Here is a 20,019-nt window from a genome sequence, read left to right as displayed (position 1 = left end):
CTAAGAGAGCAAAAGAATTTGATTCATGTCCTCAGAGAGTCAAAGTGTGAGAAAGTTACCCTAAAGGAAAGAAGAGCCCTCAAAGCCACTGAAGGACATAGAAGAATCCATGGGTGCCCAAAACAAGGACCCCGGAGTGGATCTTCCTCCTTCGGGCTTAGCCGGATCCATGGTCTCGAATGTTGGCAAAACCCAAGAACGTTCTATTTCAAAGCTGTGTTTTCTTCTATGTGGTGCCTTCATTCCAACTCTGCATGAGGCGAGATGGCATCAGAGACTTCCCTCATCCTCGTGGTGGACCGACATGGACCAAGTTAGCCGGCTGAAATAAGAGGCACCTCTTCCTAGTCAGACCAAAGCACCTGGATTAGTCTGCTGGGCTGGTCACTGAGGCAGGGGGTTCAGAAGGCTCGGATGGGCTCAGATCTGATAAAGGCTCTGCTCAGATATTTGAGTGTGTAAATATATGGTCCCTCACTTGGTATGCAAAACACTTTGATGCTCAGCTTCTCAAGACTTCAAGTTATATCATTTTTAAACCTTCTTTGAGCTCGCTCTATAATCCATGACTCCATTCTGAGAGTTCACCTGTGGTTTATCATTATTTCCGATCTTGTTTCCTGACACTTCTCACCATTCGCTGGACTCTTTCCACTCCAGCTTCTGATATGTTGACTCCTTAGAATGTCAGCTCCATGAGGGCAGATACTTTTTTTTTCTTTCACTGTTTTACATGCAGTGCCAAGAACTATGCCTGGCATAGAGCAGGCATTCGAGAATCTCTTGGCAGATGAATAGTTGTGCAGGCAACTGGGTTCTTGGGCTCTTCTCTTTATGCCCTAATTTCCTCTCCAGATCCTAAGCCCTCGTCTTGAAACCTGATCTTTCCCTCCATCCTCTGAGGACCCTTCTGTTTCTTGTCCTGCGGGCTTGGTTCTCTGCTGAAATTCCGAGGACAGTTACAGACAGCCACCTGACCCTTGGACTTGGTTCGGCGAAACAGAGAGAGTCTGTGGACTGTAGATAGCAGGAGCTCCTGTCCTTTCTTTGACAGCCCTGGAGGGGAGGAGAGAAGGACAGCCACGCTTCCTCTCCCGAGCAAGGGGAGATGCCGGGGGAGTGTAAGGTTTACCAGATGTGCATGTGTCATACTCTGTCTAGACAGTTTCTAGGCTTGTGAGGTTCGGGACCACACATCTCAGTCCTCCCACACCGCCTGCTACTTGCTGAAGCTATTTCCCCTGCCTGAGGCACTCTGTCCTCCACGCCTTCGTCAGAGTCTACCCAAATCCTCTGGATTTTTCAGAACTTTGTTCCTCTTATGCTTCTCAAGCGTTTCTCTGTAAGGACTCCTCCACGCAGCCATCCCTGCCTGCCCGCAGATCAACAGTTCCCCCTTTTTCTTCCTGTTTCTACAACACACTTAACCTCAGCTTCTAGTATCATATGTCAGTTTCCAAGTAAACGGAGGAGTCAAGAGAGGACTCTGGGGTCAGGGTATCTGGGGAATGCTATCTCCGGCACGCTATCCGCTTGCTTTGTCAGCACAGGTACCCTGCAGGAAACAGATGGTGCCTCCCACAGAGATGTAAAATGAATAATACAGATCTCTGGGGCCAGGGGACAGTGGGGACCATTCGCTGGAACCTAGCAAGGGCCACCCACAGGAGCTATGGCCTTCAGTGGAGTAATAGCGGGATATGCTCAGTTCCTAGCAACTGGGCAGGGAAGATACCTGGAAATTACCCAGGCCTTTCTCTCCTCCTATCCTCCCTTCCCTGGGCAGTGTTTCCTTTAGCCAGACCCAGCCAGGAGCCAGACAGCACAGAGCTTGTTGATGTGGTCCAGCCAAGTGAACCTCCTGGGGCAGAGGAAAGAGAGGAGAGAAGATGAGGAGGGGGTCAGTCAAGGGATAACATTCAGCATCCAAACAGCACGACCTTGGGAAAGTTCTCGAACTTCTTCATGCCTTCAGCTTCCTCACCCACACCTGGAGCGTCCTAACGTTATCGCAAGGTGACCTGAGTTAACACAGGAAAAGTGTTTAGTTTTGGTCGAGTTCTGCAATAAGCAGAATTAAATAATTAAAATTTAATTGTAATTCTTCCTCATTATTCCTCATTATTCTTTTAGGGTATTTACTGTGTTGATCTGGGCATTTTCCTATTGCAAATGACAGCCCCAATTCAGATCAGCTTAAGCAACAAAGGGCGCTTGCTTGAACCTGTAACTGGCTCCAAGGTGCAGCTTGGTTCAGCCCACCAACACCAGCGTCCTCTCTCAGGCTCCAGTTGGTGGCTGGGCTGGGCTTGCCCGGTTCCAGCACTCAGCATCCACCCTGCTGTTTCTTACTTCTCTCTCATTGGCCAGGCTTGGGTCACGTGTCTGTCTCTGGGCCAGTCATTGGAACTAAAGAGATGGAACGTGCTGACTGGCTCCACTTGGGTCACATGTTCTAGCTTATGTTCAAACCGCACATAAGTAGAAAAGGGAGTGGTCAGTGCTGCCATCTGAGTTTCCCTGGTGGCTCAGATGGTAAAGAATCTGCCTGCAGTGCAGGAGATCGGGTTTGATCCCTGGGTTGGGAAGATCCCCTGGAGAAGGGGATGGCAACCCTTCAGTATTCTTGCCTGGAGAATTCCAGGGACAGAGGAGCTTGGCAGGCTACAGTGCATGGAATCGCAAAGGGTTGGACACCACCGAGCGACTCTTTTTAGCGCCTCCAAGCACAGCTAGGGTCCAGTTACCAGAAGGGAGAAAATGCTTTGCCAAGTCAGTATTATCTTCAATGTCTGCTGTGTTCCAAGCACTGTTTCAGGTGTTGGGATGGGCTTCCCTGCTGGCTCTGACAGTAAAGAATCCACCTGCCGTGCCAGAGACCTGGGTTCGATCCCTGGGTTGGGATGATTCCCTGGAGAAGGGAATGGCTGTCCACTCCAGTGTTTTTGCCTGGAGGATTCCATGGACAGAGGAGCCTGGCAGGCTACAGTCCCTGCAGTCGCAAAGAGTCAGACACGACTGAGTGGCTATCGATAGAGATGTGAACAAAGCTGACAAGAATCCATCCCGTCGAAGAACTGACATTCTTGTAGGGGAGACTGACAAAAAAAATAAGTAAAATATGTAGCTGTCAGAGGTGGTAGGTGCTCCTAGGGAAGGAAGAGCTTTCTGTTTTAACCTGCAGAGGTGAAATTTGAGCAAAGACCTGAAGGAGGTGAGGAAAGGGCCATGAAGAGATCTGAATGAAGGCTGTGGGCAGAGAGAACAGCACGTTCAAAGGCCCTGGGGTGGGGACATGCCTGGCTTGGACAGGGAGCAGGACAGGTGCCGTGTGACCAGAGAGTCAAGTAGGGAAGGGTGGGGAGCGGAGGTGATAAGGTCAGAAGGGGGTGACAGAAGGCATAGGGTCTTCTAGGCCTTTTGGAGGGCTTGGGAGTTTTATTTGGCATGAGGTGGGAGCCCTGGAGGGCTTTTCTGTGGAGGAAGACAAACTTCTGTCTTTAACAGGATTCTTCTGCCTGCTTGATAGAAGGAGCTGAGTGTGGAAGCAGGGAAGCCAGTTAGGCTGTCATAATCCAGACAGGGTTACCCTACCACATAACCCTAAATACTTACTTGTAAAGTGAGTGAAGGAAGACGTGGCTCACGGTCTGGCCCTCTGGACCACGTAGGAGGGTCCCCAGGGTCTAGGACAGGGGCTCTGGGGATCTCCACATCCCACAGTTTCCTTTATTCTCACCTCCTGCCGATCAGCTCCTCCTCCTGCTTCTGGCCACTTTTTCCTCTCCTGCTCCCGCTCTCTGAGCTATCTGATTGCTCCCGAACTCTTCTCAGCCACTCTTGTTGAGTTTGGGGATCCTCAGTGGAACATAGCCATGTGGGGGGGGGGGGGTCTTCCCAGACAAGCCTGTGTGAGGTCCCAGGCATTTCCCCAAAGCTATGATGCCGAGACCTGCTCCTCTCTGCAAATCAGATAAATCCAGAAGCAAGAGTGATATTTCTGAACACTCAGGGCATTCGGCTTTTCCAGTGATGTCTTCTTGGGCCGATGTGGCTTTGCCAAGGTCTGTGAGAAAGACACAGGATGAAGAGCAGGAAGGGAATCCAGCTGGTGGAAATAAGCAGAGAGGTCCGAGGGATGGACAAAGTGTCACTCAGCTGGTGTTGCACAGATTCACCAGATATGCGCTCACTTCAGCCTCTCTGAATCTTTACTAAGAAGGAGAAAAATGGAGGCAGAATCCCTTGTGTCATTTTAATTGATTTCTTCAGCATCCAGAGAGAGGCTGGCACCAGGCCAGGGGAAGTGGGAGCTGGGGGAATTCATCAAAAATTGACCTACTGATGACTTGAGCTGATGAAGTAATTAGCTCCTGTTATTCTCTGATCTCTGGTCGTGGAGTTTTGACTCCCATCCAGAGGATCAGCATCCTGGCTGGAAGGCTAGAGCTGCCCAGGAGTGGAGGGGGAGAGCCTCAGGGTCCCAGGAAGAGTCCAGTCGACCGTATCCCCCAGCTCCACCCACCATCTGACCCGGGCCCCCTGTTCCTCCGTATCACAGGCCCAGAGCCAAAAAGACCCTCCAAGGGCACCTGGCCTCCTGATGCTTCAGAGGCAAATGAGGAAACTGAGATTGGGAGACCTTTAGAAAGTTACCTAGAAATCTGCTTCCAGGAGGTTCTCGTTGAGTTGCTGACTCCAGCCAGACTGGGTTTAAATCCCATCTCTGCCCCTTGTTTGGCCATATGATCGTGGGAGAGCGCTTTTATTAAAATTCTCTGTGCCTCAGCCTCTTCATCCATAAAATGAGTATAATATCGACAGGCAGATATGCTTATTAAATAAGTTGATATGTGTGTAAAATGAGAGTTGCTGTTTGTAGGGCGCCCCTTAGAAATTCTCTCGCTGCTATTTTATCACTCGATGTCCATCTGAAGGAACATAAATGTGCTTTTTTTTTAATTTAACTGTAGCTGATTTATAATATTGTGTTAGTTTCAGGTGTACGGCTTCAGATTCTTTTCCACTATAGGTTGTAACAAGATGCTGAATATAGTTCCCTGTTCTATAGAGTAAACCTGGTTATTTCATGTATAGTGGTGTGTACCTGTTAATTCCACACTCCTAATGTGTCCCTCACCCCTCCCATTTCCGCTTGGGTAACCATAAGTTTGTTTGCTGTGTCAGTGAGTCAGCTTCTGTTTCATAAATAAGGTCATCTGTATCAGTTTTTTAGATTCCACATTAAGTGATACCAAATGATAATTATCTTTCTCTGACTTGCTCCACTTAGTATGATGATCTTTAGGTTCATCCATGTAGCCTGCAAGTGGCATTACCTCCTCCTTTTTGTGACTGAGTAGTATTGCACGGTATAATATATCCCACATTTTTATCCATTCGTCTGCCGATGGACATTTAGGCTGTTCCCATGTCTTGGCTATTGTTGAACAGTGCTGCTATGAACATAGAATGCATGTATCTTTTTTAATTATAGTTTTGTCCAAGTGTAGGTCCAGGAGCGGGATTGCTGGATCACGCGGTAACTCTTTTTTAAAATTTTAAGGAACTTCCATACTCTTTCCCACAGTGGCTGCAGCAATTTACATCCCCATCAACAGTGCAGGAGGGGTCCCTCTTTTCCACACCCTCTCCAGCATTTATTTTTTGTAGAATTTTGATGATGGCCATTCTGAAAAGTATGAAGTGATACCTCATTGTGGTTTTGATTTGCATTTATCTAATTATTAGCGACACGAAGCACCTTTTCATGTGCCTCTTGGCCATCTGTATGTCTTCTTTGGAGAAATGTCTATTTAGGTCTTGTGCCCATTTTGTGATTGGGTTGTTTGCTTTTGTTGTTGTTCAGTCATCAAGTCGTGTCTGACTTTGCGATCCCATGGACTGCAGCACACCAGGCTTCCCTGTCCTTTTTTCCCTGTTTGCTTTTGAATGTCCATTCTAGTGGGCCAACTGGTGTGCCAGTCAAGAGCACATTTCAAGTGCAAAGCACCAAGCAGTCGTCTTTGTTTCCTGAAGGGGGGTGGGACATGGACTGATAACATGATTCGAAGACCCCCTCCCATGATCTGGGATAAGTCAAGGACCACTAGAATCTTCGGCATGTCTCCTTTGAACCCTCTCAAGCCTTCCATTACCTCCAGCAGAAAGTCTCCTGATGGTGCTAAAGTGCTTTGTCGCCTTTCAACACCTGCTTATTTCCTGCAAATAGAGAGACAGTGCAGATGTGGGAGCCGCCAGCCCAGGGCTCAGCTTAGAGCATTAAATGTGAACTTGAAGCTGTTAGATGGGGCAGCGCGGTTTCTGCTCTTTGACTTTGTGTGGTTAGTTCTACAGGGAAAGGACAGGGCTGTTTTATTTATACTTGGGTAGAAAGTGTTCTTTTTCAAAATACTGTGTTTATGCCTTCTTCTTTTTTTTTTAAAGGATTCTTTTGATGTGGACTATTTTCAAAGTCTTTACTGAATTTGTTACAATATTGCTTCTGTTTTATGTTTTGGTGTTTTGGCTGGGAGGCATGTGGGATCTTAACTCGGGGACCAGGGCTTGAACCTGCAGCCCCTGCATTGGAAGGCAAAGTCTTGTCTAAGTGACCGGAAAAAGCCATGGGTCTGAGAGCAATTGGGAGGACAGGGGAGAGGTGGGCAGGGGCTGGATCACACCCCCTCACCCCATAAGGCTTGCTGGGAGTTTGCATTTTGTACCCTGAGCCCTGAGAAGCCAGGGGAGGGTCTGAACGGGTGAGTGACAGGGCTGGGACTAAGGTGAGCTGATCACCTTGCACCTGGCCACCTGGGCCCTGAGAACCTCCCTGGTCTCGCCTCACCCAGGCCTTGTGAGTTGCATGTTTGGATCTGAATTTTAGGAAGACCCTGCTGGCTCCTCCGAGAGGATGGAGGTGGGAACAGCGGGTGGGGGAGGAAGTGGGATTCCCCGTAGGCAGCTGGTGCCATCCCCAGATGGGGTCACACAGGCCACCCCCCCCCCCCCGCCCCCGCTGCGGACCCGGGATCTTCGATGAGTTCTCTGAGCCATGGCTTGGGGCGAGGCAGGGTTCCCGCAACAGCAGGGGCAGGCGGAGTCCTTCAAGGTGACTTCAAGGGGACAGTGACTCAGGTCGACAAGCTTGGTTTCCTCCCAACACCTCTGCTTGCTCGCTCTTTCTCTCGTTTTAAATAGATAAGACCAAAATGTCTATATCTGGACAGGACTTGAAGGCTCATTTCCTCAAGAAGTTAAAAAATGACTGCAGAGAGCAAATAGCAGAGCGAGATCTGAGACCCGCCTGAGTCCAGTTGAGCCACCCCGCCTTCCTTCCCCTGCCTTTTGCTGGTGACCCCATCTGACCCGCAGTCAAGGGGCTGACCAGGATCACAGGGGACTGTGACACTTCTCCGCCCTCAGCTGCCGACCTCTCAGTTTTCTCTGCTGTCATTTTGTTTTGCAACTTAAAGCCAATATAAACATCTTACCCCATCACAGGACCTGTTGACAGGTGACCTTTGTGAACACCTGCCCCTTGGGTTGAGTTCTTCAACAGTCATGTCTCCCCGTTTTATTCATGGGGAAACTGAGGTTCCTCACTGGCTTATTGATGGGGAGACCTGGCTGGTGAGTGATGGAGCCGAGACTAAAATACAGAGTCGCCTAGCCTACAGCATCAGCCCGGCTCGCCCAGACCCCTCCCCGAATCACACGCTACCTGAGAGCTGGGGGTGCATCCGCTCATCTCTGCATCCTCCGTGGTGCTGGCAGAGAAGAGATGACCAGAAATGTCTGCTCTCCCAGACTTTTTCCTTTCCTTTCACTGCGGGTTGATTTGTCTTGCGTTGGTTGGAGGGTTCAGAGGCAGACTGACTACCTGACTTGGGACCTGGGCTCACACAGACACATCCAGAGGATGGCTGAGTCCAGGGGAGGAATGCTTTCTGCAGAAGTGGTCTCTGGAGGCGTTCCTGCCAGCCTCTTCCCTGAGCCAGTTGCAAATAACTTTTCTTGCTACTTTAACCAAATTGGGTTTTTGCTCTGCTCTAGCTATCGCTGATCAAAGAAGCTCTCACTGCCCCTGCCAGAAGCCATCAAAGAAATCATGATACAGCTTGTGGCCTAATGCGCTTCCTCTTCCTCTAGGTCCGTGAGTAAAGAGGGAAGAGAAACAAACCCACGGAGCACAGCTCCAGACTCCTGCATCCCGCCAGAAGCAAGGGGATCCGCAGAAACGTGACATGGCCCCGGCCGGCGTCCTACTTTGCTTGCTCTCTGCAGCGGTCTTCTCCCTACTGGACGGAAGCGCGGCTTTCCTGTCCCACCACCGCCTGAAAGGCAGGTTTCAGAGGGATCGCAGAAACATTCGTCCCAACATCATCCTGGTGCTGACGGACGACCAGGACGTGGAGCTCGGTAAGCGCCCAGCTACTGGCAGGCGGCATCCCCCAGGCTCACCGTGCTGGGTCTCGGGCCCTGATGCAGACGCTCGGGTTGACCCTGCAGAGTTCATGTCTAATGGACTGAACTGAGTCCCAGGGTTGGCCCCACGCACGGGGACGCACAGCTGGGTCCCCAAGGTTAGGGGTCTCCCACCTTTTCCTAATGCAGACCCATTCCTAGATTCCTCCAAAGTCCTAAGGAAAAGAGATGTTATGACCAGTTGATGACTTGTTGTCCAATTTCTACTGAGAACCTACTATGCTCCAGGCCACATTCTAGGACCTGGAACTTCAGTAACAAGTCAGGCAGGCAGTCTCTAGTCTCATGGAATGTGGGAGACAGATAATCAAGGTCATTGCTAGTTCATATGGAGGATCATTTCAAGAAGGGAGAAACACTCTGGGGTAACTGTAGAGGATTCTGGCTTGCGGTGATGGTCGGAGCTACTTTGGATTAGTAATCAAGGAGGGCCTCTCAGAGGAGGTGATATTTGAGCTGATGCCAAACAAAAGCGGGGGAGCCAGCCTGGGCAGCATGTGTGGTGTGTACACATGCACCTGCAAATGTGGACCCCTATTCAACCCGTCTTAACAGGTGGCACCGGTCTTAACCCAAGGAAGAGTGGGCTCAGCCTTCCTTGGTGGCATCTCGGGAAAGGGAGGGTGGCCTCTACTGCTAGTGACCCAACTCAGTTTACAGGGATGGTGGCTTGGGAAGGTAAGGGTGGTCGCCTCTCATCCTGAACTGTCTCCCCTCTGGTCCTGTGGGCTCCAGGTAGAGCAAGCGAGGAGAAGGGCCTTGACGAGATGGGGCTTGGGTACAGCAGGACGCTCTCCCTGACCCCTCGCACAGGCCCCCGGTCGTGTCCTTGCTTCACGGTGGGAACCCTCCTGGCCTCCTCCCTCTCCCTCCTAAGCAAGCCCTGGGCTCCTCCACCCAGCTGGACACCTTCATCTTCATGAGGCATCTCTCACCACATTTTCACTCACTTGAGAAGTTTCCATCCATGAGGCCACCAGGAGTGAGGCCCCCAGAGTCAATCAGCTGGACCTTCTGCTCCCTGGGGTCAAATTCCACTTACACTTCCAGCTCACCTTTGAGGGTGTCTCTCAGTGTCAGCCCTGTTCTCCTTTACTTGTGTCTTCTCCCCCTTCAAATTCACTGATTTTACCGTTTCCATTTCTCCACGTTAAACCCCACACAACGCTACCCTTGAGATCTATCAGGTGAGGCGCAAATGCAAATCACATATGTAATTCTAAAGTTCCTGGTGGCTACACTTGAAAAAAAAAAAAAAGTAAAAAGAAGCTGGGGAAATTAATTTTTTAAAGACCCAATATATCTAATTTATTGTCCTCTTAACATGTAATCAATATAAAAACATCATTAATGGCATAGTTTATATATTTTATATTGCTTTTGAAATCTGGCATATACACTTAGAAGACAGCTCAGAACCAGCCCCCTTGCCAGTTCAGTAGCCTTGTGTGTCTACAGTGCTAGACAGCATACAAACCCCTGTGCGTTTTCCTTCTACTGTAAATCGGACTTCCCCGTCTTGCTAACAGTGATGACGATAGACATGGTAGACCATCCTACCTTGTACTGTGAACATCTGGGGCAAAGCCTTCCAAGCACAGAGTACAGCGTGTGCAAAGGACCTGAGGCAGAGCCAAAGAGATCGATGTGGCCAGAGCCTGGGAAGGGTCATAAGATGACCCAGGAGAGAAGGAAGGGAACCAGATTGTGGAGGCTCCCGTGGGTTGTGGTGAGGAGTGCCACAGTTGACCAGGCGAGGGGTAGGCTTTTAGCTTCTCTCCCCTATCGAAGGAAAACTGAATATTGTTGGTGGCAACAAATTTAAAGGTTGACCAGAAAAGCCTTTGCAGTCAAACATAAGATTGTGGTGACGATCCAAATGAAAACCTACACCCTTTTTGAAATCAGTCTTTTAAGCACCAAGAAAAGGTGATTTATATGCATCCAAGCCACTCCCTTTTAATGATTTGTATTAATGATCACAAGTATAGATGTTTCTCAGGGAGTTGATTGGTGCGAAAACAATTTGCAGCCAGAAGCAATCATAGCCTAGGGCTTTTATTGACAGTTTGATGCATAGGTTACCTGTTTCTCAAACCAGTCAATCCTAAAGGAAATTAACCCTGAATATTCATTGGAAGGACTCATGCCGAAGCTCCACTACGTTTGCCACCTGATGCAAAGAGCTGACTCACTGGAAGAGACCCTGATGTTTGGAAAGATCGAAGGCAAAAGGAGAAGGGGGCAGCAGAGGATGAGATGGTTAGATAGCATCACTGACTCAACAGACATGAATCTGGGCAAACTCAGGGAGATAGCGGAGGGCAGAGGAGCCTGGCATGCTGTAGTCCATGGGGTCTCAAAGAGTTGGGCACGACTTAGTGACTGAAAAACTCCCCAGCAGCGTTTAGAATGAGCCAAATTTGATAACCGTGGGGAGCCTATAGAATGTGGCCATGGGACCGTGAGTTTTGTTTCTGGCAGAATTCTGCAAAGAGCGCTCACAGGCAGCACCTGACCTCAGCGCACCTTGGTCATGTCTCATGGGGTCCCTCAGGCTGTTTCCATCATAGTTATGCCTGAGAATTCAAGACTCCCCGGACGCTTATTCATGCATTCAATAGATATTGATTAAGTGCACCGTGCTGGGAGCAGAGGGGCTGGGGGAGGATCCCTCCAGCTGGAGAGAACAGGAAAGGCAAAGACAGAAATGAGCTTGGTGGGTCAGGACAGAAAGAAGGCCTGTGAGCTGGAGCGGTGAGAGCCGGGGTGTATGGAGGGAGATGAGGCGAGGTTGTGGGGGACCTTGTCATCATGGTAATGATTTTGAGTTTTATTCATAATGGAATGGACATCAGGGAGGGCTGTGACCTGACTTATGTTCCAATAGGATCCCTCTGGCTGTTATGTTGAAATCAGGTGCCAGTAGAAGGACAGGGCCACAACGGGGCAGGCGAGGATGGGAGCTGGGACCAAGGCAGGAACAGTGAATCCCGAAGACGTGCGTGAATGGGTGGATGGCTGGGGGACTGAGGACAAAAGGAGATCCTAGATTTTTTACCTTAATCAAGGCTGATGATTGACTCTCCACTCTTAGGAGCACCAAATTTTTGCTGCAGCTGCATGATCTAATGAAGTCTCATGTCAGAATCTGTAGGTTTGCACCTGTGACTCTCGAACAAAGCATATGCAGATATAAGGAAGGGAGCTTCGGGCCTGATGAGGACGTGGAGAGAGGAAAGCAGAGAAAACCAGGGCAAACTTAAAACGCCTAGATCCCTCCTTTTCCTTTGAATGCAGAGACTGAAGCCTAGAGAAACTAAGTCACTAGTCCAAGGCCACACAGCTAGGATGTGGCCAAATAAGATTTGAACCCAGAGCCTGTGGTCTTAACCACAGCTCGACTTAACCGGTCCCTTGGGATGGCTCTTGAGTTGTTTCTAGATTGGGAGTGCATTTGTTAGTAGCTTTCACTGTTACCAATACTGTTGTCAAAGAAAAATATTTTTTAAAATATTTGCTTATTTATTTGGCCATGTCAGGTCTTAGTCGTGGCATGTAGGATTTTTGTGGTTCCCCATGGACTTCTCTCTAGTCGGGGCGTGCAGGCTCTAGAGCATACAGGCTCAGTAGTTGTGGCACACAGGCTTAGTTGCCCCCCAGCATGTGGGATCTGAGTTCCCTGACCAGGAATTGAACCCACATCCCCTGCACTGGAAGCCGGATTCTTAACCACTGGACCGCCAGCGAAGTCCCCAAGAACGTCTTTATACATGCATCTTTGCATCAGAGAGCGAGGATTTCTGAAAGATAAATCCCAGGAAGTGGATGCAGTGGGTGTGGAGCCCACGTGCTCGGTGACATCTGTCAGTTTCCTCGCCTAGCACCCACTTGCACAGATCGGTCTTCAGCAGCGTTTGGAGGAGACTGTGCTGCTTTCAGGAGGTGAGGGATGATGGCAAGGTGGTGGTGGGGGGAGGGTGGGCTTTTTATAAACCACCAGACAGGCCCAGATCAATAATGCATGCTCCCCAAAAGGCCAGCACATTATCTCACAGTCAGCAACAACTGGCACGCGGAGGGTGGTCCTAAAAAATTTATCATCTGCTATTTTCTGTTCATCCAGGCAGCAGTTCTGACAGTTCTCGGGGCTGGAGCCTTCTCGACTAAGATAATTCCAAGCTTTCTTCCAGTCCCAGGGCGGAGAAGAGCCATCCATCCTAATTAGGGTCTGGATGAGAGATCTGGTATAGGACAGAGCACAGAAGAAGGGCTCTTCCTGCCTCTGAATTGATTGCAAGGGGGGTGCTGGATCTTTTTTTTTACTTTTTCTTTCCTTTTTCCCTACATGCATTTGATGTGCCTCCCTGAGTGGTCACTTGGAAGTGTCCATTGCCAGGGGGCCAGGTTCTAGGACATATTGGTCAGAAAGCAGTCTCCACTATCAATATATTTTGGGGGACAATCCCCCTGTGTTTGGATGCCTCTTGGAGATCGGTAGGGTCTTGGCTGCCATCTTCACCAGGAGGGTGGAACAGGGAGAAACATACAGAAGCCAAGGTCTCATTTGCATGGTGTCCTTCAAATAGGCTTTGAAACTGGTGGAATCCGCCTGGGTTTCTGGTTTAATTCAATCCAGACAAACCCTTGGTGAGCCTCCAGGGCCGGGACAGGCTCTGAGACACCAAGATGAGTTGGACATGGTCCTTGCCTGAAGCAAGAGAATATTTGCAACATCCCAGAGCCGTCTGTTCTATTACTTGAACTGGATTTACTTTTTGAAGCTTAAGTATTATTTGAAAAGGAAGCTTTAATTACGACTGTACATGAAAAAGTAGTATTCAGTGCCTGCAGTAAAAGGTCACTGCAAAACCAAGTCTAATAAGAACAGCAGTGCTGTTATATTTCGGCAAGATGCTGCCTCCCTTGGGGCTGAGGCCAGAATGGCTTTGTTATAAAAGATGATGGGCAGTTTTGAGAGAGGAGTTCAAGGGGAAGTAGCCCCTCCCTGAGACTTTCTCCTTGACCTAATCAGCAGGTTGGTGACTGGATAAGAGGAAAATTTTCTGGAGTCTGATCACATGTTTTGACTGTTGGGGCCATGCTTATATGGGTGCCACCTGGCAGTAACTCTTGTGTCTGACGGTTATGGAAACAGGCTGCAAATATCCGGCATTGATGCTTCACTGCCAATTTTCCTGGGGTCCACAACAGGTTGGAACAAGGTGCCTTTCAGAGACCTCCTCAGTTTGCTGGGTTTCAGGTGTGGCACTCATGACTACATGAACTGCGGATCAGATGTTCACCATTCAAAAGAATCCTTTGTCTCTCAGAATATCTTTCAATGAAAGTACTCCAATAGAGATGTAAAGATGAGAACTCTAGCGAAACAGCTGGGTTCAAACTCTCGTTCTGCTGCTGACTGTGGCCTTGAGAAAGTTACTTGACCTCTCTGGGTTTCTGTTTGCTCATCTGTAACATGGAGGAAGATCTATGAACCTAACCTTCTTGGTGAGGACTTAATATCCTGGAGCCCCAGGGATGGGGCCAACCCTCACATGAACCACGAAGCCTGGGAGAGGGATACACTAAAATCAAATTTCAAGAACTGGTGCCAGAAGAGGGCAGAATGGCTGGAGTGCCGTCAAGTCCAGAAGATGCCCACGGCACCCCTGTAGGGCTCTCTCTGAAGCCAGGTACCCAGAGGGTGGACCAGACTCATTCATTCATGAGATGTGTGTTGAGCACCTACAATGTGCCAGGTGGGATCCAGCAGCCAACGAAATAGGCAGAACCTCTGCTCTCAGGGAGCTTACATTCTAGGATAAGAGTTAATTTAAAAGATATGTAAAATATGTATTGGATTGGCCCCAAAAAAGTCATTTGGGTTTTTAAGAACATCATATGGAAAAACCTGAATGAACTTTTTGGCCAACCCAATACTATATGAGATAGTAAAAAGCTGTCAGAAGAAAACAAGGAAGGAAGGTCAGCAAGGAGGGGAGGGGAAAGGAAAAGTTGTGATTTTTATGTTGAGCAGCATGACTGAGAAGAGGGTACCTGGGCAAAGAAAGTTAGGGAATACAAGTCAAGGGGATTCCCCCAGGAAGAGTGTTCCAGGCAGAGAGCAGTGGGTGCAAAGGCCCTGGGGCAGAAGCGGTCCAGGCAGGCTCACGGAGCAGCCGATGGCCGCAGTGGGAGACCAGTGTGAGCAAAAGAGCCAGGGAGAGGTGAGGTCTGAGCGGCTACGGCTGGTAGTGGGAGAGCGGCTCAGGCAGGGTCTTTGCACCGGGGGAGGGCTGTGACTTTCTAAGTGACAGGACACCAGGGAACGACATGGATGTCATGTGGCTTCTGTGTTAATTTTGACCTTTTGGCTGCTTTATGGAGAACAGACTGAAGAGGTGCAATCGGAGCAGTGAGGGGCCTGCTGCAATAGGCCAGGCAGGAGATGGACCCCAAGAGAGGTCTACTGCAGTGGTCCAAGCACAAGATCCTGGCGGCTCAGACCAGAGTGGGCAAAGTGGTCAGACGCCACCCAGAGTTAGAGGGTGGCACTGACAAGATGTGCTAGTGATCTGATGTGGAGTGGGAGAGGAGTCCAGAATAACTCCAAGGTTTTGGCCTGAACATCTGGTGGGGGATTGGGGCGGGGGCGGATTTTCTATTTACTGAGATGGGGAAAGCTATCTAGAGCTCAGTTCTAGACGCCAAGGCGGTCAACCTTTAGAGTCAGAAGTTCGAGTGGGGAGGCCCAGGCCTGGATGGGCCAGGAGTTGGGGAGGGTAGGAATTATATGCAGATCAAGTACCTGTTCGTGCTTTCCTGGGTCGGAGACCCACACCAGATGCTCAGATGGGCTGGTGATCCTACAAATGGCAAGCCTGCAGCCTGGAGGGCTGTTTTGTGGGAGAGCCTGACTTGAGAAAGTGGCTCAGGAGGGCCTCTGGCCAGGCACTTGTTTGCCTCTTTCCATCTGTGAACACAAGGAAACCACACCCAGTGCTGCAGACCGATATTCAGAAATCAATTCTAAATTGCAGGCTTGGGTGCTCTGCAGGAGCCAGATGGCTGGAAGCCTAGGATAGTGTGCCCAGATTCCGGACGCCAGATCAGTGGTAACTTCCAACACAGCCTCTCTGAGATACCAGCTCCTGACATTCCTGCTGCCGCTCACTGGTGTTAGAAAAACATGTGGATGCAGGTCATTGAGGAGGAAGAGAGACTTATTTGGACCCACCCTGGTGTTCAACTTGCCAAGTACATTCCTGCAAGATCTTTTTTAAATTCAGCACCATTTAGGAGATCACTTAAGTTTTGGAAGCTAAGTGTATCAGGATTAGGTTTGGCTGCGGGTGAAAGAAAATAGAAAATAACAGTGGCTTAAACAAGACAGAATTTTGCTTCTTAATCACATAAAAATGTTGGAAGTTGGCAGTTCAGGGCTAACATGGTGACTTCAACGTTATGAGGGACTCAAGCTCCTTCTCTACTTATGTATTCTACTATTCTTATGGTGTGGCTTCCATCTTTAAGGTTACCTTCATGACTCAGAATAGCTGCTGGATCTCCAGCTATCACAGCCGTATTCTAGATAGGAGGAGGAGGCAGAAGGGAAGAGAATGGACCTTTGAGTCAAGTCAGCTCCCTTTAGGAACCTCATCCCAGACATCACCTACAACACAGACAGAACTTACTAACAACACAGACAGAACTTACTAGTCACATGATGTCAGCAAGAAATACAGGACACATTCAAACCTAGATTATTGAGTGAGGGTTTAACTTTTTGCTCAGGTGTGAGCAAGTGTGGGGAAATCACCAATGATAGGGTAGCACTCAAGGCTAGTTAGTAATAGTGGGGTCATCTCTAAACCAAGACCAAGGGGGTAAGGTCAGCAAATGGTTACTGGGAACCTCGAGACACAGGGCCACCCAGTGAGAGTTGGCACCCTCTGTTGACACCAAGGGAGTGAGATGGAGGAATGCAGACCCTAATCTTAGGTCTTCCTTTTGCTGATCTCCTGCCAGGGCCCCCCATCAGCCAAACTCAGCCAAAGCCAGACTGTAAAGCCACTGGTGGGTACAGCCCATCCAGGTCAGATCCCTGGGCTGGAAAACTAAGCAGAAGGTGGATCCAGAAGGTTAAAGGGACCACTTCCACTGCAAGAGAGTCTAGGAAATGTCGTTTCCTAGCGGGGTGTGTTGAAGATTAGGGCCTGTTGATAAGAAAGAAGGGGAAACACGTTGGCGGACAACCTGGGGTCTCAGCCACACCAGAGATCAGGAACAGGGGTCCCAGGAAGGGACAGCAACCCCAGCAGTGAATGTGTGGTTATGTGATGGGCACCCTGAGAAGGAGATACTCACATGGAAACCTGGGGGAGAAACATCCCAGGCAGGGAGGAACTTCTGAGAACTTTGAGGAGGGCAGCAGGACCTGGGGAGGGAGGGAGAGAAGGGTATGGGTGAGAGCAGAGAAGAGATGGAGGAAGGTCCGGATTTTATTCTCGGGCCAATGGAAAGTGACTGAAATGTTCTGAGCAGGTCAAGCATGCATAATTCATGCTTTCAGTGGCTCTGGCTGCCGGTGGAGAAGAAGTGGGGGACAGGAACACAATCTGATAGACCAGTTGTCCCGGTGGGAGGTGATTGGGGGTGCTGCAGAAGGGAAGGGGGTAAATGAGCAAGTTTTGTTTTGAAGGTCAGCACGCCTTGTTGATGGAGTACAAGTGGGAGGGGAGGGAAGGAGAATCAAGGATGACTGAGGTTTTTGGCTGAGCTCTTGGGTAGATGGTGGTGCCGTTTACCGAGATGGGAGACTAGGGGAGGAGGGATGGGTTTTCAGACTTGGGACAGACATCAGCTGCTTTGCCAACATCACCCACCAGGACAGTGGCTGGGTGAGTGACTCTCTGGCCCACCCTGAAAAATGGGCAGAATATCTTGGAGAGGCTGCCTCATTGAGGCAATGGCCTCTGGCAGGGGCAGCGAGTTGGCAAATTATTAGTAAGAGGGACATTTCTGGGTGGAGTTCCTCGGAGCGGAAATGACCAGTCATTGCTGGGCACCATTGTTATACCCATGACCTGCCCTGCCCCAGGGCACCTCCCCTCCATTGAGAAAGCCTGGGTTGGAATTTTTTCCCAGAAGCTTCTGCTGGGCTCTGGTTTGCAGGAGGAAAGACATACTGCATGATTTTTCTCATTTTTTTTCAGTCTAGTGTTCATTAACGAAATTCTATTACTGCCTCTTGAACATCTGCTTTAACTGATTTTGGGGTTAAGAACCAGTTTTAAGCCTTGGATTTTTATCGCTAAAATCAACAATAATATTTAACTTTATTTTGTAATCGCCGAGGGTCAGGAATGGTTCCTCCTCTGCCACCACCATGAGGAAACCTCGTCTGAGAAGCGGGTCCCAGGAATCCAGTGGATTTTTCTGGATTGAGTTGCAGGCACAGCAGTTGTTGCCAATTGAAAGCAGTCAGAACGCCCCAACAGGAGGAGGGCATCAAATGTAACTGCTCGGGAGACAGTGGAGTCCCTGGGCCAGAGGCGGCCTCTGATTGCTGCCGTTAGTTTCCCAGGCCTTCCCCTTGCCCCTCTGCTGGGGACAGAGCGCTTCTGGGGCCCTCGGTCTGATGGGGCCCAGCCCGATGTGGCCATTCAGCAGGTGTTGCCACGAGCTGGCGGCTCACAATCTGAGCCAGTGACATTGCGGGGATTCCAGGGACACTCACGGGCCAGCTGAGGGCCAGTCGAGGGCTGTCACTTAAAGTCCAGCCTGGCAGGCGGCCACCAGCAGCTGGAGGCTGGTACAGGACGCATGTGCTTCCCCACCTGTGGCCTGAGCTCATGACCCCCCACCAGAGCCTGCCCAGGGCAAGGCTCTGTGCCAGCTTTCACTCAAACCCACCACCCCTCTACACCCTCTTAAAGCCTGTTCTCTGTGGGTCTCCAGGCCACAGTGTTACTTTGCGAGTTTACTTAGCTGGTCAGTTCAGCTTGAATAGAACCAGCTAAGGGTTGCAAGGGCTTCCCTTGAGGGTCAGATGGTAAAGAATCCACCTGCGATGCAGGAGACCCAGGTTCGATCCCTGGGTCGGGAAGATCCCCTGGAGAAGGGCAAACCCAGTGCAGCAGGGCCAGGCCAGGACTGCGGGTGAGGGGAGTGGGCCTGATGGGGGCCATGCAGACTGCAGGGGGGCCCCTCTAAAACCAGCCTTTGACTACTCAGACCCACCCACCTGTGTGCCCATCAAGGCCAGATCTGTGTATTTTCATGCTAAGCCTAAAATCCGGATTGATGTGAAATCTCCTGAATAAAACTCAAAAGTTAGCAATTAATTCAGATTTTTAACCACTTCTGAGCAGACCTAAATCCAACACATGCAGACAAGAGTCTGTCCGGAGACGCTCAATTTGTGAGCTCTGTGTTACACTATATATAGTTGGGAGCTACTATAATTTACATTTTTAAAAGCTAACATGTTTTGGATCTTTTCTGTATGCCAAGCATTGAACTAAAGGCTTTGCATATATTTATCTCAATTAAAATTCTGCAATAGTCTAGGTAAGAAACAGCAGTGGTTAAACATTGATTTAAGTCAAGACCCTGGGTTGGCTAACCATGTCCCACCTCCCACAACTTTCCCAAGGAGGGTCCAACATCACAGACTCTTATTTACCTCTCATTTTAAGAAGACAAAGATCAGAAAGCGTATCTCTTAGTTATCCATCTAAACCAACGCCTCCTCTGTTATGCCACTCAGGTTGGGGGCTCCAGAATTTTGTCTTGGGGAAGGGGGCATGTAGGGTGTGTCTTCTCTCAGCTGACATAGACTTCTAGGACAGAAAGTGGACATGAATCACCCAGGTGCCGGGAATGGCCAAAATCAGGTCACGTTTTGAATCTTGAGAGCCCCAGCACCTGCTGAGTCCCCAGAGATGGTGGTTGCCCTGACCCAGACCTCTAGAAGTGCACATTAAATCAGCATTTCCCAAATGCCTTTCTATGTATGACACAGGTCATCACAAAATCATCTTATGTGACAGGTTGACAAACATTGATTTTTACTACTTACAAACCTCTTTTGATATGCTTCCAGAAAAAAAATCTAAGTAGCACATCAAATCTAGAATTTTACATTGTCACTTGGGTTGAAAACAAAGTTTTTAAAGCTACATTAAAGAAAAATATCAAATCAAGTAAATAATAGCCCAGGTGGTGCACTGAGAGCCCCCCAACCCCTCCCCACCCAAAAAAAAACAAGCAGTGGGAAAGGGAGTGGGCAGATGAGGGTGCGGGGGAAACACCATGCTTCTGGCAAGTGCGTGGTTTGGGCACCAAAATTTAAGTCATCCGGGTGGGGAGGGGGCCTCCCCAATCCATCGGAGTCACCGAGAAAGGTGTCAGAGCTGACCTCACCCTGGCAAGGGAGGAAGGTGTGATCACAGAAGGAAGCCAGCTGTGTTTTTGTCTGCATGTCCCCAGGCGTGTGTTGGACGACAAGAGTTTTGGTTGGCTGGC

General features: G+C 49.5%; 1 protein-coding gene across 6 annotated transcripts in view; it reads left to right on the top strand.

Moving 5' to 3' along the window:
- The window catches only part of SULF2 (sulfatase 2), a 126,722-nt gene that overhangs the window by 21,127 nt on the left and 85,576 nt on the right, over positions 1–20,019 (top strand). For all 6 annotated transcript variants that reach the window (XR_009690139.1, XM_061127440.1, XM_061127441.1 and 3 more), the window contains exon 2: positions 8,152–8,421. Coding sequence is in view for 5 of the 6 variants with exons in the window: in XM_061127440.1 (XP_060983423.1) it covers positions 8,247–8,421 (175 nt within the window). In the remaining variant the exon portion in view is untranslated. The remainder of the gene's footprint in view (positions 1–8,151; positions 8,422–20,019) is intronic.

The sequence above is a fragment of the Dama dama genome, chromosome 23 (assembly GCF_033118175.1).
Source record: "Dama dama isolate Ldn47 chromosome 23, ASM3311817v1, whole genome shotgun sequence".
Classification (NCBI taxonomy): Eukaryota; Metazoa; Chordata; class Mammalia; order Artiodactyla; family Cervidae; genus Dama; species Dama dama.
The sequence above is the reverse complement of the archived record's forward strand: the minus strand, read 5'-3'. Positions and strand labels throughout refer to the sequence as shown.